Genomic DNA, 24,029 nt, shown 5'->3' with positions numbered 1-24,029 from the left:
ATGTCACATTCTTTCCTACCAGAGGATCAGATTCCATAGAGCTGGACGGAGTTTCTTTGTGAGGCCTCTCCTCACTGGACTGACATGGGCTACTAGAGCTGATGCTGGGAGGAGGTAGATGGAATAGCTTCGCCTGGTCCTGCTGGGCGGACGGCCATGGCAAGGTGCCCCTCACCCACTCCACCGGGTCCTCCCATACTGCCTTCTGGCCATGAACCTGAAGAGGTGCAAACACCCAGAAATGCAATGTAAGGCATGAAGTCATCACTGAAAGACAAACTGTACTGAAATAAAAGAGGTCAAAGACTTTAAAAATAGCAGATAATTTGTAGGATCTGGTGGGGGTTTTTTCTGTGCAGCCTAATGAACATCACTATATGTCATTGTTCAGCAGTTTCTTTGCATCTTTGTCTAGTATACTGCTGTTCTCTGCAGTGCTGTAGTTTCATAAAGAGGAGTGCTGGGCAGCACAATAAAAAGCGTAACACTGAATTGAGGAAATACTCGGCTTGGGGATAGTTATCTGTCCTGGCTGACAGAAGGAAATTATGCTCCAAGACAACCCACACATACACACCAGATTTCAACTTTTATCTATAAAAACTACAGGTCTCTCTCTCTTCAAAATGTTCTTGCAGAACTTTTAGGTTGAACTACGTCAGTGATAATCACAAGCTTCAAAATGAAGTTATTTTATGTTTTTTGCTGTTATGTTCAAAAAAAGGTTTTGTCTCGATGTCTGTCAATATACATAGTTAATGTAGAAATTCACTGTATGATAAATTCATGATTATCTTTAAATCAAAATACTGATTTGCGTGGCAACCCAATCCGTGAACCTGTCCTTTTACTCATTGGTGTGGATCTTGGCGTCCAGACAGCACTTTCACTGCAGAAAGATGCAGGCTTTCTGCATCTACCAGGATGGACCTCAGAAAACCCATTAAGAAAGTTTGTCCAACTGGGTCAGTGAACTGGCAACACATTCAGAACTGCCATTAATAACCGTTTTTGTTTCCAGTACACACTTTGCAACACTGATCCAATTTAGCTTCTTTTTTTTTTTCAAGAATTTTGTTTTGTTTTTCTTCTATGCCTTGAACTTGTGCTCAGTGTCCATTAGTAACTTTCTTAAGATATTATCTTAGACCAAATGGTAAACGGATGTACCATTTGTTTTTTTCTGATATTTACAAGCTCACTAAATTAGCAAGTGGGCTTCATTTGCTTTTTCAGCAAATCCATTGAGTTCGGCATCTACTAGCTCTTTCTTTTATACATTATTTCCATTTTAATTAATGTGTTGTCAAAAAGCTAACCCTGGGGAAATTACAGAAATCTATTATTCTACTTTAAATATGTGATAATGATCACCCAGTGCCAAGGTCAATAATTAATACTTCAGCCTCATTTTAATAGATTGAAATATTGGTGGGCTTATAACCTTAAAATAATTTAATTTAGCATACTCTTCCTTCATATGCCTGCTTTGCTGGTGCTCTGATCCCAGCAGTGCTAAATATCCTACTTCAGAAAATTCCTCATGTGTGAAGATATCTTACCTTGACACCATCTTTTGCTCCTTCTTGCAGGTATGGAATAATAGAGTGGTTCCACAGATCAATGAACCAAGACCGAAATTCATCAACTGAAACTGGGCAAGACAGGAAAAAGCAAGGGCCTGAAGAGAAGTCAAAAAAGAAGAGAAGACATATAAATCACACACATAATTGCCGAAGAAAAAGTTATAATAGGGTTTTTTTTTTTGTGTTTTCCATACCAATGAGAAAGTCTGATGTGCTGTGCTTCTCAAGGAAGGTGTGCAAATGATACCACAGTTTAGGAACCCAGTCTAAAACCCTGATGAGGTCTTCGTTATTTAAGCTCCTTTCATCTTCTGACTCCATCAGCTTCCGGTGCAAATACCGTGTGAGGAAGCCATTAGCTGGTTCCACGTTGTTGGAAAAGGTCACCATTCTGAAACAAAAACAAAAAAAAAAAATGTGCACAAATATCTCACACAATGAAAACTAGTAAGATAATTTTGCACAAATAGAAAAGCAAGAAATTACATGAATGCAAGTAAAAGTAGAGACCAAGATGTTATAATGTCAGACTTGATAGATATATGTGGTAATCAAGTCTACAACATTATGAAAAGGATATTCTTTATCTTTATCAAGCCTTCATCTAAAACCAACCTGAAGCTTAGATGCAGGCTGTGGTTTGCCGTCATCTTCACTGGCTGATTGCTGGTTCCAATAATGTAGGGACTAAATGCACAGACAAAGTTACAGATGTAAAACCATTTCAACATAATCTCTGAATATGATTTCAGTATCACAAATTTATCACAAATTTTTACCATTTGTGATATTTGCAGGTTAGAGCACCATTAACAAGTTCACTGATGGAAACTGGATCATGAATGTCATCTAAAATAACCACCAATGGGATTTCTGATGAACTGGTTTCCCGATCTATTTGATTGGCCAAGTTGGAAAGATAAAGCTGTAGTTCCTGGGTAAAAACAATGGTGAAAATGACACCTTGTCAGACCAAATAACCTTAATAACATATTGATCATAATAAAACATCAGTCTCTGTTACCTTGCATGACTGCCGGTGCATGTTGAAAGTGATCACAATCCCGTCTGTGATTTCACGAGCACTGCGGTCCACCAGGTACTCGGCCAACCGGGAAGCTAGGTAAGACTTTCCCGTCCCGCTCGGTCCAGACAGGATGAGACGGCGATGTTTGAGTAGAAGACTGATGTAATGTTGCATCATGGGTTTAGGGATGAGAGTTTCAAACACAAGGCTGTCCACACACTTCTCCTTTAAACCTGCATTTTAATGAGAGGAAGCGAGAATGACCTGATGAAGAACTGCTGCGATAAACAATTCAGCTGATTACTGCCTATTAACTGTGTGAAAAACATAAAAGAGGGATGATAAAGTGTAGCTTTAAACTTCGGCTGAAATTTTTAACACATGGAATATGTATTTCAACAGGTCGTTCTTTGGCAGAGTGATGTTTTGAAGATAGATTTTTATCACCTCGCATGTCCTTCATAAGCCTCACTAAGCTCAAGCACTTCACTCTGAAAATAACTTTGGTTCAAGTGTGGGAAGTCTGCACGCCCAACCCCCAGGCTGCAGGGGAGGGATCCGCTTTACACTTCTTTGGGGCCCATGTGTCTGAGGCTGGTTGACCAAGAGGATCTGACAGCACTAAGGTCATGTTGCTCAAAGGTCTGCCTGCACTGCTGCTAACAGTACAGCTCACCTACCAAACCTGCAAACATGGAGAAGGAAGGACTACAAACCCATGTTTTTTTGGTGGGGCAAATCTAAAGGAGAATTTGCATTTTGAGTTTAAACACTGCATAATAATTCTAATTCAAATTCTGAGCTGTTGAAAAATAATTAATGGTTTCTATGTTGGAAATCATGAGTTGATCAACTCTGCAGACCTTTTAGTGCCACAGTGATGCTGCTGGGGCCTCGTGACATGCAACGAGACGGCTGTGTCTCAGGAGATTCGCCTCCCAGCACTCGTTTAATGTGGCCCATGCTGTAACTGTAGACTGAGTCTGTAGAAAGACCCAGGCTGGAGGTGGGGTCCACTTTGGCTATATAGACCTGGAATCAAATCCATAAAAAACACACCAAAAAGATATTTCAGTTTAAATAAAAAAGCACTTCTTTACAGATAGGTTTCAACACTTGTTACAATTAGGTTGACTGTTACTGACAAAAATTTGATTTATCCCAGGACTAGACGTCCTACGAACTCAACTATGTTTGGACATCCTTGTCCAGACAAATGCCTTTTTTTAAATAGCGAAAAACCTAAAATGCAATTTCTGAACACAGTATCTCACTTTGAAAGCCTGGCTGACAGCAGAATCCAACATGACCCAGTCCATCCTGCCATTCACCCTGACAGTACCAATGAAAAAATCCTGCGGTTTAGCCTCCTGTTGAGTCAAAGTGCAAGTATTAGGTGTCACAGAATATATAATTATTCATAAAAAATTACTTAAAGTGAAAGAACAACGTGCTCACATCTTTAAAAACCCGTAAATCCGCCACACAAACAACCACTTTGACACGGTGGTCATCTCTCTGTGAGGAAAGGCTGAGCGAATCAGCAGAGTGGACATCTGCTAAGGAGTAAAAATAACAGAAAAAAAGCAGAACTCAAACTCAACAGCTAAGAAAAATCAGAAAACATTTTTTAAATTAAAAATAGTTAACAAATTGGTGAATTACTGTTGCTCTTCACAATGTTTGTGTTTTAATAAGGACCTTCAACTTTGAAAGAAAATCATTTTCCATAAACTTTAAACTTATATTAGATGTACTTAGATTCTAGGATATAGAATTTTTTCAGAGGTATATTTTTTTTAAGTTGTCCAGTCTATCACTATTCCTTACATGCTAGGCCTAGTTATCCATCACCCTGTTCTATTTTTACTCTGCCTGTCAGAGACTGGACTGTACCTGAGCTGCTCCCCTCACTCAGCCCTCTGCTGTAGCTTTTGGGCATGTGCATGGCAACTGACTGACGGGGGGATGAACTCCCCAGAGCTGTGAGACCCGAGGACTGGGACACAGAGCTGGAGGGTCCAGGAGACGGACAGGGAGACAGACTACCTGTCTTCAGCTTATCGTTCTCAGTCTTCAGGTTCTCCACTGTCATCTGCAAAAACAAAATCGCAACCATTTCAGGACAGTTATTTTAAAAAATGTGCTGTGAATACTTGCAAAGATACTCTGAAGCTTTCTGGTTGTAGTGAATACTTAAATATTTACGTATTCAGCATAAAAAATTCATAAATATACAAGCACATACCTGCATGTTGGTCATGGCCTCCTGCAGCTGCTCCAGCTGATGTGCAGAGCTTAAAGCCTCCAGGCGGATGTCTGTCAGCTTCCGCTCCTTCTCCCACAGCTCTGAGCGCAGCTCTGTTACAACTTTATCATCCTCCACATCATCTCCTTCACAGAGTCTGAAAAACAAAAGATTACATCACTAAAGATACTAGAAAAACCAAGCAGATTGAAAATACTAAAAAAACCCATCAAGAATTAATAGTTTATGGAGGCTTACCCTGCCAATGAGGAAGAGGCAGAGGATTTTATTAGAGGGCTATCTCCAGGAATGTTGACCTTTGGGGAAGAAGGTGCAGAAGACTCTGGAGTAGCGATCTCTTCGATGTCAGCATACGGCCCCGACTTTGAGCCTTTCTTACTGAAAGCTTTGTTGAAGGAGCTACGCAGCTGGTTAGAGAAGGTAGGAACTCAGATCAGCATGTGCAACGGTTTTTAAAACACTGAAAACAACCAAAAATGTGAAATCTGGTAGTATTACATGAAAAATGGCTCCCAGGTTAACTTTTGAAAGCAATTTAATGATAGCTCTCTTTTACATGTGTGAGTTCTGAGAAAATGATGGGTAAATTGAAATGAATGATTCACAGCCGATGTACTGTAGATGTTGATAATGTCTGCTATAAAATTGGTGTCTATGAAAAATGTATGTCTAAAATCCTTCAAAAAAAGTTGAAGAACATGCAGACTGATGTGTCAGATTATGCAATGAGATGATATTATGAGGAGCTTAATGAGTAAATAAAATGCAAACACAAGTGTACAAACATTTCCTAAGTATGACTCATTAAAAACATGCAGGTATAGATTTTGTTTAAGGTTTCACCATCACTCACCTCAAAAACCTAAAATAAAAAAGGGGGCATGAAGGAGAGAATAGAGTCATACTTAATACCATGTGGATAAAAAAAGGAGGAGAATTAAAAGCATGCATGATAATGCAGGATCATTGTCTGGTTTCTATAGTCACCTTCGAAATGCTTTTGTGCTTGATTGTTTTCTTGTTCTGGTTTCTAAGATGTATATTTTTTTAAGAGTCGGTCAGCTTTCTTCAAATTTGTTCACATTTACCAGGTTTTGCCTTCCAATCCAACCTAGTTTTATGGTTCTCTGCTTTTGTTGGCAGATTCCATCATTATTATTTTTGTAGAAGTATCTGTTCTTTCAAGTATAATTTTTCCTGCAGGCTTTGCTTATTTAATATAATTTGTTATTTCTGTTTCTCCCTCATTGTGTCTTGTTAGCATAATTATCATAGAATTCTCTTCCTGAAACTCTTTTATGCAAAGTCTGGGCCAATCATGTCTGTTGGATTGTTTTACAACCTAGAAAAGTTATACTTCAATTCAAAACATTTTTATGCTTTCACCTTTATTTCAGACTGGTTTTCTTGGAATGACTATAATTGCAAGTATTTCACTGGACATATGGTAGAAATAATGCAGAATTGATAAAAAAAAACAAAAAACATAATCATTTGAATTTTATTTTATATTGCTGATACACTTGGCTATGAATCATTCAAGACACCTTTTTTTGAAAAAAACACTTCATCTCATCACCTGAATAAAATTGTCTTTTATGCAAAAGTTAAAAAAAGAAACATAATTTATGTAACCTCAGACTTCTTGAAATCTTATAGCTTAATACTGATTTACGTTTGTGCTGTTATTTCCTCACCCAGCTCTTCTTTTTCTTCTTCTTGGCCTCCTGCTCCTTGAGACTTCCCATGCTCGAATGGCTTGTAGTGCTTGTGAGACTAGAGATGCTCTCTGATGAATTCTGTCGATTTATCAGCAGCTCTGGGTAACAGCAGGTAAAACAATCTGTTCATACTCCAAAAAACACATGTGGAAGAGTTTACATAAGGAATGACATTATGTACCTTTAGGTGTGATTTCTGGGTTGCTGAGAGCAGTTTGAATGATTTCTTGGGCTTCTGTATTTTTGGCTTTTAAAACCTCAATGGTCTGTTTCAATTCAGTGAGCTCGGAGTCCTGCAGAAAAAAAACAATGTCAGGTCACAGTAGCTGACTGGCTGAACAGAGTTTGTTTTGAGCTGAAGAGTAGCAGTCAGGTTCTCACTCAGGTTTTTAGATTGTGTTAAGTAGTTGACGACAACATGAATTATTCTGCCATGTAAACTTTGACCCTCACCTATTTTCCTGGATAAACTTTACAGCTACATCTCTGACTTTGCACAAGACAGAATGTTATAGACCCTGATCGCACAAACTATAAAATACTGAAGACATAGGGTTCAAAGTTTTACAAAGTTGTATGTAAATGGACCACAAAAAAATTGTAAGAAATGGGCTTTAGACAGATGAGAGCAGAATAAAGATGCTTAGCAGAGCATAATGTTTAGATAAAGGCAAACTCAGCATTTCAACATACTAGCTGCCAAAAGTGGCGGTGGAGGGGTGATGATTAAGGCTTCTTTCATGTCTACAGCACCATTTAAAAGAATGTCGTAAAAAAAAATAAAAAATTCTTATCACTCCAATGAAATCCTGTGCAGTAATTCACTACTTTTCTCATGTACAGACTCTCATTTGTGGCATAACACCAACAAGATACCTTTTGTTCTGAGGAGACTGACAGTGTCTGCAGGCGTGCTGTCATCAGTGCCAGACTCTGCTCAAATGCTGCAACCAGATTAGCCTGTAAAAGGAAGAAAGAGAGGTGAACAGCCACAGAGGGAAACAGTGTGTGCAGATGGGAACGGGTGATAGGTATGAGTCATGAGCTGAATAAAATCGGTCTGCAACCTCAGTCAGCACATCAAACAAATGTCTCTCTGTGGTTAAGTGGGGGAGAAAGGAAGGGATGTAGCAGTCAAACAGCTGTGGATGATGTCAGAGTTGAAAGCAAACATTAGGATAATGATGGTGAGGCAGAGCAGAAATGTGAAGTCAACCCTAATGTAGCAAGTTTGACTCATTTAGGCAACTACAGATGACAAAAAGAGGGCGAAGAGTGAGTTTGTGTTACTTCATAACGAACTAAGGAAAATGTTTCTGGACTCTTGCCGATAATATCATGCAGAATTAGTAAGAAATTTAAAACTGACTTAGAATGAGAGGCTTGTAGTTTTTGTGCAGATTCAAAACTAGCAGACCAGCATTCTGTTTCCATTAAATTTGTTTACACAAATTTATTTGTAAAATATTACAGCTGCTTACTTTCTAAAATCAAAGTTTTTATCTTAATTTACAAAAACTAAAGTTTTAGCTGGTCTCTGGCTAAACATTGCTACCGTTCTAGAAACACATAATAAAATTGATCTGAATTAATCTTTAATTTATAATTTGATGTATGAGTGCTTAGAACATTTTTGTCATTTACAAATGTAACATCAAAATATGTGTAGACTCTGGCAAATCATACATCCAATGCGCTCTGATTACACCATGATTTTTATGCCTTATTCTCATAAAAAAACAACAACAACAACAACAAAAAACAATAGGCAGGACATTGGGAGGTAGGAAACAAAAAAGGTGGAATAACATGCAACAAGACTCCAATTGAGAATTAAAGTGAGAAGTAAACCCTGAGGGATTCTTCCTCTACCTATGTGGTATGTATCATAACCATAATTTCTCCAGTCTGAATGACTGCTAAAAGATTTAGAGAACAATAAAATATAGATTTGTCGCATTCAGATGGAAATACTGCTTTGTGCTGTATGGAAACAGGAACAAGAAAATGTCACAAAGGTTGCAAAAAAAATTTGCAAAAAGCACAAATGAGGCTGTTAAAGTATAGAAAGCAGATGTGTCACTGAAATGGTGGTCCAGAGACAAAAGACAGCTGCATTATGGAAATTAATTTATTGCTGTTGCTCCAGCCAATGGGATGCACCATGCCACACCACAACCCCAACAGAAAGTTACAGTTCAACACAGTATTTTGCTCTAACAAACCTGGCCTAGCTGTAACACCCAGCATCCAGAGGTGTGAGTCATTGGGAAGCAGGCAGGGGGCAGCAGTGAGTCCAGCAGTCAATACAGCCAAGGTAAAAAGAAAGGGACAGATGCATTAGATCTGGGGAAAAAAATCCTATGCAAGTCATATAAAAAAACACACACACTGCCCACACACACAAAAGTGGGCTTCCTACACTCCCATCAACCCTTTAACAAATATACCAAAACAAAAAAACTTCTTCTTTCATAGATTTGTTATTGAAATTCTGAGTTTGTTTCTGTTAAACCAGTCAGATTCATGCATTAAAAGCTGAACAAAGAAATAATACAATGAAGAAGCAGGGTGGAAAGGTTTTCAGGTAAAATTCTAAAAACTGAGAGCTACAAACAGGCTTCTGGTTAAAAGGTTGTGAAAATGTGTTTCTATTTAGACGAGTAACAATGGTTAAAAGGTTTTTTAATTCTAACAGAGTTAGAAATGGAAATATGTTATGCCACTGTGAAATTCACTAAAAGAGAAATAAATTTTTACAATTATCAAAATCTCATATGGAAAGTAAAAAAAAAAATCAAGTCATCTTGCTTCTGACTAAAAGTGATTAGAAAAGAAGGCAATGACTGTACATACGTTAGCAGAAAGCTGCATCGTCAGGTCAGCCACCTTTTCCTGGGACGACTCCAGCTCTCGTCTTAACTTCCGGATTTGCTGCAGAAAAAAATCTTATAAGGTCTAAGATGCAAGACAACTTGATCTTCAGTCAAAACTGCAAAAGTGTTGAAGGCTTTGATTTTGGATATTGAACCCAATGATGCAATGGTGGATTGGGATAAACACACTACTTTACAACCACAATATACAAACAACATAATATTGAGGTTACTGCACCACGAAAAGGAACTACAAAGTGAGTATGGAGAGCATGCACTGAGAATTGTATTGGGTCTGGACTGTGTTTATTAGATTTTGGGGAAGGGTACTGGAGTTCAAAGAATATTAGAGATAAAACAAAATGAGTTATGAGCTGCTGAGATAAAGATCTGTGGCCTTCCTGGAACACTGTGAACACAGTCGGATGACTGGACACATTCCAACAAGTCTCACAGATGAGATATAACATGAACCTTACCTCTCCTTGTATTCTTTCCTCACTCTTATGAAGCATCAACACAAGAAAAGGGGATTGAGTTGAGGATTAAGTCTAATTACCTTTATATTATAAAATAACGATTTATCTAAGATTTCAAATATGAAACCTTAAAGAGTAAAACAAAACATGGCCGTATCTTTACCGTTTTAATGTCTATTTAATGAAAAGATTCTATAATGAAACAGTTTTTGAAAAAACATAACCTTGTGAGAAGTTGCCAATTTAATTAAGAAGAAACTTAGTCATTACTATTTTCTAGTATATATCAAATATATTTGATATTTTCTATCAAATATATTTTTTAGCTAGATTAAAACACAAGACTGAAACTACAGCAAACATAAAATAGATAAAAATGTTCTTTATTCATATAAAACAGCTGTGTTGACTCACCGCAGAATAATTAGATGAAGCATTGGATGCCAAAGAGAGCACAGAGCCATGCACTGAAGAAGACAAAGGAAAGATATTACCCCATACAAAAACTAACAGTTTTTTTCACAGGGATACTGATTTAATCAGTAAGAAAACAAAACAACTTTTTTCTTAAAAACTCTCTCTTAGACAACGAGATGTCAAGGTTTTGGAAAATAAAAACATGTCAAGTAATAAAGAACAGATGACTGCAGAGAAATAATTTAAGAATATGACTGTCTTTATGAACATTAAAATCATAAATAAACCTGAGTTGACTTATTTTTTCACTGTGTGTAGCAAACCTTAAGAAAATAAACAATGGAAAAGTAAATTAAATATATGTGAATACAAACTATAATCTATCACTTAAAATTTTACTATTAGAATGTGTTGCAAAACTTGTCTTTTACCTACAACTTTAAGATGTATTAGTCCAAATCTTGATTTAATTCACTATTAGTCTAAAATAACCATATAACACTTCTCTCCATCTTGCTTGGCAATGAAAGCAAACTGTTTATGTTGAAATATTCAACCATAAGAGAAGAAAAGCAAGAACATTCACCATCCTCTCCTGGTTCGCGGAAGGATCCGGATCGCATCATACTTTTTGGCCGGTCAGCCAGAGACATACTGCTGCCCAGAGGGGAGGATCCATACAGATCGCAGGCTGGGTCACTGGAGGGGCCTGTGCTGTTGGAGCGTGATATCCTTGGGGTGCCACATGAAATTGGGGCAACTATTGTGCAAAAGAGGCAAACAAAAGGATAAAACTCAATCCCACAAACGCAGCAAGCATGACTTTACTTGAGTATAAGACAATTATTCCAATGACTGAATGAAAGGCAGAATAAATAAATAAAACAATAAAAGTTTCAAAAACTGATCTAAAAGACTACAGTCAGGAGATTATCATCTTTTTTGCGTCATAATCTTACAGTTTTAGGAAATCTTTTTTCAAAACTGGAACAGACACACTCACCAATGTTGGTTAGAGTAGTTTTGCTGGAAGAAGGGTGGAGAAGGCGGGTGGGTGAAGGTAGCTGAGGGGGGGTGTTGCTCTCCGTCATGCTCACTATGGTGTGAGAGTGACGTCTTCCCGGCTTGCTTCCATCGCTGTCTGAGAGGCTGGACCCGTAGCGCCTAAAAACAGGTTGTTTTAAGTGAAAACAGTGATGTCATATTAAACTGAATTTAAAAACAGGCAATGCTATTTGGACTCACTCTAAGCCTTTCTTTGGCAAAGTGTTCCGGTCCGTTTGCACACTGCAAAAAAAGCAGAGTAAAAAAAATTGCTCTGCATTACTTCCAGCAAAAAACTGTTATTGTGTTACAGAATCACAATTACCAACACATATTTTTTGGATTTTATTAGAAACCCTGCCAAGTCATACTGCTGGTTTGCATCACTACTTCTACATTTGAGCCATTTAATAAAGTATACACTTTAAAAAGCCACATGTGCGATTGTCTAAATGTGCAGTTGCTTGCCAGAAAATAGATTGGATGATCTTCACCTTGAAAGAACAGCAATTCTGTGATGGATCCAAACTTTTACCTCTTATTCAAAATGACAGGTCACAGTTTCTGCTGTCATAAAAGTCCCACAAAATCAAAATGGATTGGTTTGGTGGCTGCCAAGGACCCTGTATTTATGCTTACTTTACTAAACAAGCATACAGCAAATTATCAGTGGCAAGGACAAATACGGTTCTTTCTGCCAATATTGTTTTAGTGCCTGTGGCATAGTCAGTGGTCCTCAGATGTGAACTCTGAGCCAGTTAATACAAAATTTATTCAGATCACTCTAAAAATCCTGGGAGAGCTTTTTGGCTTTCACATTGAATTAATTTGAAATTAAGAGTAACAACATCTGCAATCTGCATTCTTATGTAAGGAAATAACAAATACAGGATAAGCTGATGAAAACATCTTTTACCACACTACTATTTTAAATAAAAATTGCAAACTTGCCTATCCGAGAGATTGAGTGACGTCCTACTCCCACTCCTCCAGGTTCCTGAAGCCCTTTCTTCTTTATTGCTCGTATCTTGTGGTACCAGCCTTACGCTGGAGGGCACACTCATCTGTAGGGGTAGAGACTCCAAGCTGCGATGCATGCCAGAAAGTTTGGGGTAGAGCATGGGGGATCCACTTAAGCTCAGGCTTTCGCTGGTATAGGTGGGGGAATCAATGTGGAGGACAGGAGCCGGGCTTGGAGTAAGACGGGTGGATGTGTGGGAAGCAGCCAGGTCTTGAAGCTTAGAGTATGGTGGTATTTTAGGTGGAAGGTCCTGGATGGTCACACAGGAGTCAAGACTGTTTGAATTCATCTTGTCCAGATGAGCCAAGCTGGGAGGGCGACCAAGAGACTTGGTATTCAGCATCCTAGGAATAAAGGAAGGCAAAATATGTCAAAACAAAAAAAGGAGAAAAAAATCTGCTATTTGATGTTGATTATCAATTTTCTCAAATTAGTTATTGTTTCCATCCATCCATCCATCCATCCATCTTCTTCCGCTTATCCGAGGTCGGGTCGCGGGGGTAGCAGCTTCAGAAGGGAGGCCCAGACTTCCCTCTCCCCAGCCACTTCTTCTAGCTCCTCCGGGGGAATCCCGAGGCGTTCCCAGGCCAGCCGAGAGACATAGTCCCTCCAGCGTGTCCTGGGTCTTCCCCGGGGCCTCCTCCCGGTGGGACGTGCCCGGAACACCTCACCAGGGAGGCGTCTAGGAGGCATCCTGACCAGATGCCCGAGCCACCTCAACTGGCTCCTCTCGATGTGAAGGAGCAGCGGCTCTACTCTGAGTCCCTCCCGGATGACTGAGCTTCTCACCCTATCTCTAAGGGAGAGCCCAGCCACCCTACGGAGAAAACCCATTTCGGCCGCTTGTATCCGCGATCTCGTTCTTTCGGTCATGACCCAAAGCTCATGACCATAGATGAGGGTGGGAACGTAGATCGACCGGTAAATCGAGAGCTTCGCTTTTTGGCTCAGCTCTCTCTTCACCACGACGGACCGGTACAGCGCCCGCTTGACAGCAGACGCTGCGCCAATCCGCCTGTCGATCTCCCGCTCCCTTCTTCCCCCATTCGTGAACAAGATCCCGAGATACTTAAACTCCTCCACTTGGGGCAGGACACCCCCCCTGACCCGGAGAAGGCACTCTACCCTTTTCCGGCTCAAGACCATGGCCTCGGATTTGGAGGCACTGATCCTCATCCCGGCCGCGTCACACTCGGCTGCGAACCGCTCCAGCGAGAGCTGCAGATCACGATCTGATGAAGCCAAAAGGACCACATCGTCTGCAAAAAGCAGAGATGAGATCCTAAGGCCACCAAATCGGATCCCCTCAACACCTTGGCTGCGCCTAGAAATTCCGTCCATGAAAGTGATGAACAGAATCGGTGACAAAGGGCAGCCCTGGCGGAGTCCAACTCTCACCGGAAACGAGCCCGACTTACTGCCGGCAATGCGGACCAGACTCTGACACCGGTCATACAGGGACCTGACAGCCCGTATCAAAGGGCCCGGTACCCCATACTCCCGGAGAACCCCCCACAGGGCTCCCCGAGGGACACGGTCGAACGCCTTCTCCAGGTCCACAAAACACATGTAGACTGGTTGGGCGAACTCCCATGCACCCTCCAGGACCCTGCCGAGGGTGTAGAGCTGGTCCAGCGTTCCACGACCAGGACGAAAACCACACTGCTCTTCCTGAATCCGAGGTTCGACTATCCGACGGACCCTCCTCTCCAGGACCCCTGAATAGACCTTGCCAGGGAGGCTTAAGAGTGTGACCCCTCTATAATTGGAGCACACCCTCCGGTCCCCCTTTTTGAACAGGGGGACCACCACCCCAGTCTGCCAATCCAGGGGAACTGCCCCCGATGTCCATGCGACATTGCAGAGTCGCGTCAACCAACACAACCCTACAACATCCAGAGCCTTAAGAAACTCCGGGCGGATCTCATCCACCCCCGGGGCCCTGCCACCGAGGAGCTTTTTAACCACCTCGGCGACCTCGTCCCCAGAGATTGGAGAGCCTAACCCAGAGTCCCCAGGCTCCGCTTCCTCAGTGGAAGGCATGTTGGTGGGATTGAGGAGGTCTTCGAAGTACTCTGCCCACCGGCCCACAACGTCCCGAGTAGAGGTCAGCAGCACACCATCCCCACTATAAACAGTGTTGGTGCTGCACCGCTTCCCCCCCCTGAGACGCCGGATGGTGGACCAGAATCGCCTCGAAGCCGTACGGAAGTCTTTCTCCATGGCCTCTCCAAACTCCTCCCACGCCCGGGTTTTTGCCTCAGCAACCGCCCGAGCCGCATGCCGCTTCGCCCGCCGGTACCCATCAGCTGCTTCCGGAGTCCCACAGGCCAAAAAGGCCCGATAGGACTCCTTCTTCAGCCTGACGGCATCCCTCACCGAAGGTGTCCACCAGCGGGTTCGAGGGTTGCCGCCGCGACAGGCACCGACAACCTTGCGGCCACAGCTCCGATCGGCCGCCTCGACAATGGAGGCACGGAACACGGTCCACTCAGACTCCATGTCCCCCACCTCCCCCGGGACGTGTTCGAAGTTTTGCCGGAGATGGGAGTTAAAGCTCCGTCTCACAGGGGATTCCGCCAGACGTTCCCAGCAGACCCTCACAACACGTTTGGGCCTGCCAGGTCTGACCGGCTTTCGCCCCCACCACCGGAGCCAACTCACCACCAGGTAGTGGTCAGTGGACAGCTCCGCACCTCTCTTCACCCGAGTGTCCAAGACATACGGCCGCAGATCCGATGAAACGATGACAAAGTCGATCATCGAACTGCGGCCTAGGGTGTCCTGGTGCCAAGTGCACATATGGACACCCTTATGCTTGAACATGGTGTTCGTTATGGACAATCCATGGCGAGCACAGAAGTCCAGCAACAGAACACCGCTCGAGTTCAGGTCGGGCGGGCCGTTCCTCCCAACCACGCCCCTCCAGGTCTCACTGTCATTGCCCACGTGAGCGTTGAAGTCCCCCAGCAGAACAAGGGAGTCCCCAGGAGGAGCACTCTCCAGTACCCCCTCTAAGGACTCCAAAAAGGGTGGGTAATCTGAACTGTCGTTCGGCCCGTAAGCACAAACGACAGTCAGAACCCGTCCCCCCACCCGTAGGCGGAGGGATGCTACCCTCTCGTTCACCGGGGTAAACCCCAACGTACAGGCGCCGAGATGGGGAGCAACAAGTATGCCCACTCCTGCCCGACGCCTCTCACCTTGGGCAACTCCAGAGTGGAAGTATGTCCAGCCCCTCTCAAGGAGACTGGTTCCAGAACCAGAGCCGTGCGTCGAGGTGAGACCGACTATTTCTAGCCGGAACCTCTCGACCTCACGCACTAGCTCCGGCTCCTTCCCCACCAGAGAGGTGACATTCCACGTCCCAAGAGCCAGTTTCTGCAACCGAGGATCGGACCGCCAGGGTCCCCTCCCTCTGCTGCCACCCATCCCACACTGCACCCGACCCCTTTGGCCCCTCCCACGGGTGGTGGGCCCATGGGAGGGGGGGCCCATGTTTCCTCTTCGGGCTGAGCCCGGCCGGGCTCCATGGGTAAAAGCCCGGCCACCAGACGCTCGCCATCGTGCCCCCCCTCCAGGCCTGGCTCCAGAGTGGGGCCCCGGTGACCCGCGTCCGGGCGAGGGAACACCAAGTCCAAAGTTTTCCTTCATCATTGGGGTCTTTGGGCTGCTCTTTGTCTGGTCCCTCACCTAGGACCTGTCTGCCTTGGGTGACCCTACCAGGGGCATGAAGCCCCAGACAGCATAGCTCCTAGGATCATTGGGACACTCAAACCCCTCCACCACGATAAGGTGGCAGCCCAAGAGCCAGTTTCTGCAACCGAGGATCGGACCGCCAGGGTCCCCTCCCTCTGCTGCCACCCATCCCACACTGCACCCGACCCCTTTGGCCCCTCCCACGGGTGGTGGGAGGGGCCAAAGGGGCCCAGTTATTGTTTTAATTCAATAATTTATTCAGACATATTAAATGTTTGGATAAATGTTCCTCTCGCTCGGAACGTTAGCTGGAGATAGGCACCAGCATCCTTCCCGACCCTGCTAGGGACAAGGGTGTAAGAAAATGGATGAATATTAAAACAATGTATCATGTGTTTAAGGGAGCTCATTATAGTTTCAGTTTACAAAGTCTTGGTAGAACTGTTTTCAAGACTTATCGTTATCTGCTGTATAAATCCACAAAAACCTAGCTCCCACTTCTCAGTTTTCCTTAAATACATTCTTTAGTGAGGGCTGTTAGGTATTACTGTTGACATTAAGATAACTAGAGCACTTATTCTGTAAACCAACACTGCTTCGTTGTGCTAATACACAACGAAGCAGTGTTGTGTATTCCAAGCCAAATCGGAAAATTCCAAGCTAAACTTCCATGGCTTGAAAAAAAGGAAAAGTAAGAAAAACTTAGATTAATGAGAGACCTTGGTGTTGTGGGAGAGGACAGTTCAGGGTATTTGCTGCTGCTTGTGCGTCTCAGGCCGTGTAGTTTCACAGTTGGCTCTCCTGCACACTCTGACTGGCTGTCGTCTCCCTTCAGAGAGCCACAGTCCACAGCCTTGGCCTTGGCCCGTTCCTTTTCTTTTTCTCTGTCTGTCTGGTTCACAGGGCCTGTACTCGTTCTGCTCATCATTTTACCACTGCAGCCGCTTGACTCTTTAATCCTGGGCCCTGTGGAAGCCATGGGTACAGGTTTCAAACTCAACAGAGTGGGGTCAATGGTTCCACTGGCAGGACGTGCCGCTGGGCGTCCGATCACACTCAGAGCACTCGATTTGGCTGGTCGGGGCAGGCTGCGGTACTGAATGCTGTTTCGGGCATTTGGCCCCAGGAAGCCGTGCTCGCTGCTAGCATCGAAACTGTTCTTTCTGCCCAAGCTTGTTCCTCCACCTACAGGCTTGACAGGGATGCCAGATGACTTGGGTGTTTTCCCCACTGTAGCAGAGCTTCCGGGGATATGGGCGCCCCCTGCTGTCATAACCGAAGCGGTACCAGTGGCTGTTGACATTTTCTTGTAGCCAAAGGAACCTCCAGCAGAGGGTTTGACCAAACCTGAAGGGGGCTTACGGTGTTCTCCGTGAAAATCTCTGCCAGCATCTGAACGGGACCGTTGTAGGCCAGCAGTTTTGATGGAAATTTTAGACTTGTCTAGAGGCTTCTCACTTTTCGGTGCTACAGAAACAAAAAAAAAAAAAAAAAAATGGAATACATTATTTTAGAGCTACTGAGACATGTAGCTAAATTTCTAATAGTCTTTGAAAGCAGATACTTGGAGAATAAATTGATTTTCAATAAATATTTAGAAGTATTCTTACTCACTATTTGTTGGTATAAACCTGACATTGGCAGATTTTATGAATATTTTAAAACAGGGTTGACAAAAAGTTCAGATGTCAAAAATTAAAGTTATTGTCTTAAAAATACCTTTTTCAAACAAAAACATAAAGGAGGTAAAAGTGGAGATTAATAAATGTAATGTCCACTTCTTTGTGGCAAAACAAATCAATGTTGCCACTGATCTGTCATCCACAAGTACCTGGATTGTTTAAATAAAATTATGAAGCAGGTAATTTCCTACCTTACATATAAGAGAAAACATGCAAATCATGTCAAGTAAGTAAAAGAGCAAGAGTTATTATTTTTTTATTATTATTTAAGGAATATATCTGTCATACATGCTTGATTTTATATGTTATTTTCTTTATTCATTGGTACATTTTTCCTCAGTCATTAGTTCAGGGGCTCACGCAAATGCATTACATTCAGTTAATGGCACTTTTCTTGTTCCCATGTAATGAATCGCCTCTCCTACAGTTATAATTAGTTTCCATCACTCATTGTCAGATCCTTCTGTTAACTGCCCTACTTATTTAGCTGTCCTTCTCTTTCCTCACCTCCTAGTTGATTGGCCTACTTGTTGTTATCACGTGACAGTATATATTTGGTATAGATAACATTATTTTAATCATAATATTCAATATAATATGGTTTTTGCAGTAGTGAGAAATTTTGACAAATACAGTCACTATTTTTGTTTAAATAGTGTAAAAATCAAGAGTATATCATATTTTAAATAAGGGTAATATATTGTGAGAATCTAATAAAAACCCATAGTTGTTCCTATTGAAAATAAACATTGATATGAGTAAGCCCAAAATACTCAGGATTCTTTTTGTTAGCACATAGTACTGGATATAATTGATTCACTTATGTCAAAACATGGAATTAGCTCTGGAAAAAATTAAAGCAAGACATTGTTGCTAAAAAAAACAAAGGAGTGATTATTTTAAAATACTTTGTTTTTTATTATGAAAAATAATTAAGAAAATTCATCAAAATATTTCTGCAGACATAGATGGTAAAAGATAATAATAGCATGGGTGCATAACTTTAAGATGATATTGTTCTTTTTACATGTAGTGTGCGGAATGAATCAGACCCAGACTTTCATTAGCAAATCTATCTCTTCAATGTTCCAGATAACAAGCAGGCATTTGGCCTGGCTGTTACATAAACACACTGTTTCATGTTTGCCTTCCTGAAGTTGGGGAGATAATTGATGACATGGGTTTTCATCTTAAAACAAGCTAAAAGTAGTAGCTGTGGGTAGAATTCCTTAAAGAAGATAAACAGGAGCGTTTTGATGAAATCTAGACGAGACCAATATGCAACAGTCTCTCACCTGCAACCTTGAGCATACTCTGGGAGGTATGGGTAATAGGGGAGGTCACGCCCACCGGAGGATTTCTGCACTTCTTGAAACTTCCTGGTTGACCCAAACTCTGAGGCTTCTTCAAATCGGCTTTAACCCCAAAATCTTCGCTGAGGCTCGGCGGCTTCTTTCTCCACTTGCTTGGGGCTTCAGATTTGAGGCTTCCTGAGTTGAAGCTGCAGCTGTCAAGCTTGTGGCTGGTTTTGCCATCCTCGCTGTACCAAGAAAGGCCACTTTCCACCAGAGATCGCTTCTCTGCATCAGTGCGGAGCTGAAGAGAGAAATGGAGAAGACACAATCAGATGTAGCCTTTATTATCTTTACAATCAACTGGTGTCAGTAATTTTGCTTTGTATCATATTTGCATTCCAGAAAAAAAACATAGAAAGATAAACTGAGGCACCATAAGAAAACTGAAGACAACTGCAGATGAAAACAAATGAAGTTTAAAAAATGTATGGATTTAAAACTTTTTAAGACTAAAATATCTTGAGTTGAAAAATTTAAATGTGCTATTTTTAGAAAAATGACAGTTATACATTAATAGATATCATGTGGTGCAAGTGGAGGTGGCACTAAGGACAAAATCATGCATGCTGTTTCTTGGCATGTTATTAAAGTGATATAAAATGGCAGATGGCTCATAGAGCGGCAGTAATGGCCATGTCGTCCAACCAAGCATTCTTCAGTTTGGCAAAAGCAAACCCATTGTTTGTCTACAAAAAGGTAGAGACACTGACAAGACATTTTAGCATCGAAATTTGTGATTTCTTGAAGAGATGATGTTTGTGTACTGTGTAATTTTTCTAAAGCAGTGTTCCAAAAAACATTCAGATTGAATTACGTTCATGACTGATTAATGCATGGACATGTAGATATAATCAAACCATTTCAAAATTGTGCCTGACACAATTTGGACCATAATTAATGCCACACACCATCTCAAACAATCAATATTTGTGTCACTCTAAGATTTAAGACATTGTTAAACTCTGAATGCGCACTAAGCACAGAGAGGCCTTACAGCCAATGGAAAATAAAGACAAGCAGAGCTTATCTTATTAGAAGGGACATTAATCCACACTGGAATGAAGAGAAAATGCATTTTTACAGCTCACCATAACAGAGGAACTGCGTCTTGATCCCAAAGGTGTGCTGGGCAGGGAGTTCAAAAATGAGCTGGCATTGAATTCCTCTGAGCTGAGGTTCTCTGAGCCGTCACCATCACTAAGTCCGCTGCTGATGGAGCTGCTCTCATCCCAGCTGAAACGAAACAAGATAATTGCTTTAAAAAGTGTTTAGTCTGCCTTTAAAGACCAGAAAAGGAAAAATAAACTGCTGCACAGCATGGAAAATGTCTGTTTGTAGACGTTTGATTGGCTCTGGAGTCAAAGAAACCACTGCATTAAACAAAACAAGAACTAACATATCAGTTGATACATAAATATTAAATCATAATTTTATTTCATGTCATAAATCTCTCACTTCATTGGCGCACACAAAGCAAAACACATGTAACGCTACAGTTTCATTATATGTGTAAGGTCAAATATAACATGAGAAAACCAAAATTAACAACATAAGTTTCTTTAAAAAACTCAAAAGCATGATTAGTCGAAATAAGGTTATAAATCAACCTAAAGTTGTGACATCAGAAAGAATTCAAGTGTGCTCTGCCATGTCTTACAGAAGCAATTTATGTAAAAAGAAGTGATTAGCTTTGAAAAGTTTTCATGAGCTTCATGTCTCAATGGACCTATAAGTCACCTTGAAACAGACAATGCCTGACTGGCAAAAATTACAGGGGTGGACAGTCTCTGCACAACCTAAATCTTGCCCTGGAAGTCAGACTGCTCATATTTGAACACATTGAAAAGCTAGTCATTGTGCAACATTCAACAAATTGTGCATCCTTTCAGTCAACTAACATCCTCATCAGCACATGAGACCATTCAAGTCTAATAGGAGGCTATAGTTTTCTACTCTGAACAAAGTGATATCTGCTGAGACCATAAAAAGAATTCCAGCTCAGTTTCTCCATAATTATGATCTGGTTACCAGTGATTATTACCACTGGTAACCACAGATGGTAATACAATTTGTGTTGGCACACAAAAATGTGGCCTAGTGGAAAAGGTAAATTAATATGATAATTTCAAGTCATTGCTTGAGTTGAATCAGTTCTTCTCTTCTTTTGACTTCTCCACTGAGCTGAAAATGCCCTTTGTGGGTATGAAGTCTGCAATTAGCAAAGGCAGGGAGCATGGGATGGAGACAATGGGAGACAAAAATGGCTTGTACACATTCAGAATTGAATATAATCACATGGCAGGAAAAGAGTGGCATGGCTGAAGTTGTAAAACAGAGCAGTGGCTGTGAGTTACACTTCTTTAAGGTGCATGATTTGGACCATTTATATAAGTGATGGCTTAGAAACAGATTTGTGATTATGGGTGAATAGCTTCAAAGTTTGAGTTCAAAAACAAGAGAATAAAGGTTTGATTTAATATTTTCAAAAATATTTCCAACGCTGTCGACTCTTGGATTAGTTTAACGATTGCCACTCAGTGCAAATTTCTGTGGTATTCTCAGACAATAGCTCCTCTGTGAGGGGCGACACCGAGGGGCCGTGAATAACCCCACAGGGATGTCAACTTTTAGAGGAAGGCCTGTGGGTTGTTGATATTACAAGCCAAGTTGTCTGCTCTGTGAGGTAAAACCCAGACAGGGAGAGTGTGGGAGTACAACAACGGAGTGCATGTTTGGTGGGGCAATTAACTGCTGTTTCTTGCTTGCTATGGCTGCCCTCCAGAGTCTTTAAGATGCTAGTCTGATCTGTGATTCACTAAAAGTGTTTAAGATGACTGACTGGCTAGAGAGTGTAAGAAAGTGAGGACATTCCGACAACTTTTACATAGTTGGTAGGACATAAAACAGTAATCTAAAGGCTTACGGTATTGGTAAACATTCTGGGTATAAACAGTGTAAGGTTATAAACCACTTTATCTTTAGAACACTTCCTGATTTCACCTTGGTTTCAATTAAGAAGACCAAGAAAACGTATCTTGTACAGTCACTACCAAAAGTGTAAGCACCTCTGTTAAATTTTCAGGTTTTTATGAGGTTAAGACTTTTGTTTTGTATTTTCCCACTTTGCTTTGCAAATAGTCTCCGTATGCACTGAAGATATTTCTTGTTCACAGCCTTCTTTAGGTGACTATCACAGTTGGCAAGATTTTTAATTGGACTCAGCTTGGCCATTCCAAAACCTTTGTTTTCCTCTCATCACATTATCTTGATGTTGATTGGAATTACTTCTTGGGCTCACTGTGATGCTTAAAATATAAAATAATATTCAGCTTTCCAGCAAAACCCTTAAGGTATTAAAAACTGACTGTCAATTGGAACTGTTCATAATTTCATCCATCTCACAAAAAACCAGTTGCATCTGAAAACGTCTCATAGTGTGGCATCTCTTGGTAATGGTTGCCTTTGATTTTGAGTCGGATATATCTTTTATCAATTAGTGACCAAAGTTCACATTTAGTTCCATGCAGACCGTATTACATTATTCTTCAATGGTTTGGAAAATTTTAACCAATTATTTAAGTATTTCTTTATTTTATGGTTCATGCAATGCAACATTTCATTTGTCATCTACATACCAGACTTTATTGAAACTGGCAGTAGGTAGCCCTTACTGATGAGTAAGGCAGGGGGATGAAACAAATTGTTTGTGTTGCAGTGCTGAACCATAAAATGAGCTTTTTGCAAACAAGAACATGTTTATACTTTTAAAAAGTATATCTACATAATTGCTTATAGCTGTAATATGTGCACATTTAAGTAAAATATATAAATATGTTTAAAATGGTGGCCCTTCTGAACCTCCATACAGGAGGTACATTTCAGTAAAGGAGATAGTTAACAGCCACAATTCAGTGTCCATTCAAAATCTCGTTTCACTAGATTTAATAATTTTACAACCAAATACAATCAGTATTTTTTTTAAATCACGTGTTTCTAAGATGTTGTTTTTCCTGTGAAAATACTCAGTATTTTTGAGTTATTTCAATTATTACTTCATAATCCAACAGACTATAGGCGGTCAACGTCTATTAAAAAACCGTTTAAAGTGAACGAAATCCGCGGATTTAAATGTACCGAAAAGTGCATGTAGAGTCGGAGAGTTACCTTGGCGTAAAAAGTAAAGTCCTCCTTGATCCTGTCGCTGACCGCAACGGAGGCACTTTCAAAACACGACCGCTCATTTGTGTCTTTTTCTAGCTTTTCACTTTTAGTGGCAGTAAATCCTCTTAATTGTCCGTAAGCGAGTACTATTCACATCCCCTGAAAGCAAAGAGCCATTCTCACCACTCATTCAGCCAGCAGAAAGGAGTCAGGCTACACCCATCCCCAAAAGAAAACCGAGAGAGAGGGAGACAGGACGCGCGAGCCAGGCAGCGAGAGAGAGAACTGACTCCGATATTTAATGGAAGGATGATCATAATATCATCCTTTAATGATGATATTAAAGGATATCATTAAAGGGTTAGTGACGACGCTAACCCTTTAACCTTAGCTTGCCTTTCTAGGAAGTCAACACACATATCTACGGAAGAGGATTAGGGCCACCGAAAAAAAAAAAAAAAGAATTCTGACTTTAATCTCAGAATTCTGACTTATTTTTTTTATTTTTTTGGTGGCCCTAATCCTCTTCCGTACATATCAGTTAATTTCCAGTTTAGAAAAAAAAGCTCTCGCTCTATAATAGTTAATTAACTTAAAAACATCCTTGACCTTAGTTCTCTATGGAGGCTGTTTGTTATCAGATCTGAAAATTTTAAAGGGGGCATATTATGTATTTTCCAGGCACATAGTGT

The 24,029-nt window shown here is 41.3% G+C and overlaps 1 protein-coding gene across 3 annotated transcripts in view; it reads right to left on the bottom strand.

Moving 5' to 3' along the window:
* Positions 1-24,029, bottom strand: part of nav1b (neuron navigator 1b) — a 43,963-nt gene that overhangs the window by 3,026 nt on the left and 16,908 nt on the right. The window contains exons 1-28 of one of the 3 annotated variants that reach the window (XM_032549697.1): positions 23,341-23,515; positions 20,265-20,409; positions 19,117-19,417; positions 16,859-17,606; positions 12,371-12,784; positions 11,621-11,662; positions 11,379-11,539; positions 10,962-11,135; positions 10,373-10,425; positions 9,959-9,982; positions 9,460-9,537; positions 8,829-8,837; positions 7,480-7,563; positions 6,785-6,896; positions 6,580-6,701; positions 5,736-5,744; positions 5,120-5,289; positions 4,862-5,018; positions 4,510-4,708; positions 4,072-4,172; positions 3,888-3,983; positions 3,477-3,645; positions 2,611-2,846; positions 2,366-2,520; positions 2,202-2,273; positions 1,781-1,977; positions 1,563-1,681; positions 20-217 (exon numbers count right to left, since the gene is read on the bottom strand). In XM_032549697.1, coding sequence (XP_032405588.1) covers positions 20-217; positions 1,563-1,681; positions 1,781-1,977; positions 2,202-2,273; positions 2,366-2,520; positions 2,611-2,846; positions 3,477-3,645; positions 3,888-3,983; positions 4,072-4,172; positions 4,510-4,708; positions 4,862-5,018; positions 5,120-5,289; positions 5,736-5,744; positions 6,580-6,701; positions 6,785-6,896; positions 7,480-7,563; positions 8,829-8,837; positions 9,460-9,537; positions 9,959-9,982; positions 10,373-10,425; positions 10,962-11,135; positions 11,379-11,539; positions 11,621-11,662; positions 12,371-12,784; positions 16,859-17,606; positions 19,117-19,417; positions 20,265-20,409; positions 23,341-23,417 — 4,422 coding nt within the window. In that variant the 5' untranslated portion in view covers positions 23,418-23,515. Of the gene's footprint in view, positions 1-19; positions 218-1,562; positions 1,682-1,780; positions 1,978-2,201; positions 2,274-2,365; positions 2,521-2,610; positions 2,847-3,476; positions 3,646-3,887; positions 3,984-4,071; positions 4,173-4,509; positions 4,709-4,861; positions 5,019-5,119; positions 5,290-5,735; positions 5,745-6,579; positions 6,702-6,784; positions 6,897-7,479; positions 7,564-8,828; positions 8,838-9,459; positions 9,538-9,958; positions 9,983-10,372; positions 10,426-10,961; positions 11,136-11,378; positions 11,540-11,620; positions 11,663-12,370; positions 12,785-16,858; positions 17,607-19,116; positions 19,418-20,264; positions 20,410-23,340; positions 23,516-24,029 lie in introns of those variants that run through there. The other 2 variants (XM_032549695.1, XM_032549696.1) reach the window with 2 other exon arrangements.

This window comes from Xiphophorus hellerii, chromosome 20 (genome assembly GCF_003331165.1).
Source record: "Xiphophorus hellerii strain 12219 chromosome 20, Xiphophorus_hellerii-4.1, whole genome shotgun sequence".
Classification (NCBI taxonomy): Eukaryota; Metazoa; Chordata; class Actinopteri; order Cyprinodontiformes; family Poeciliidae; genus Xiphophorus; species Xiphophorus hellerii.
This window is presented reverse-complemented; position numbering and strand designations above follow the sequence as displayed.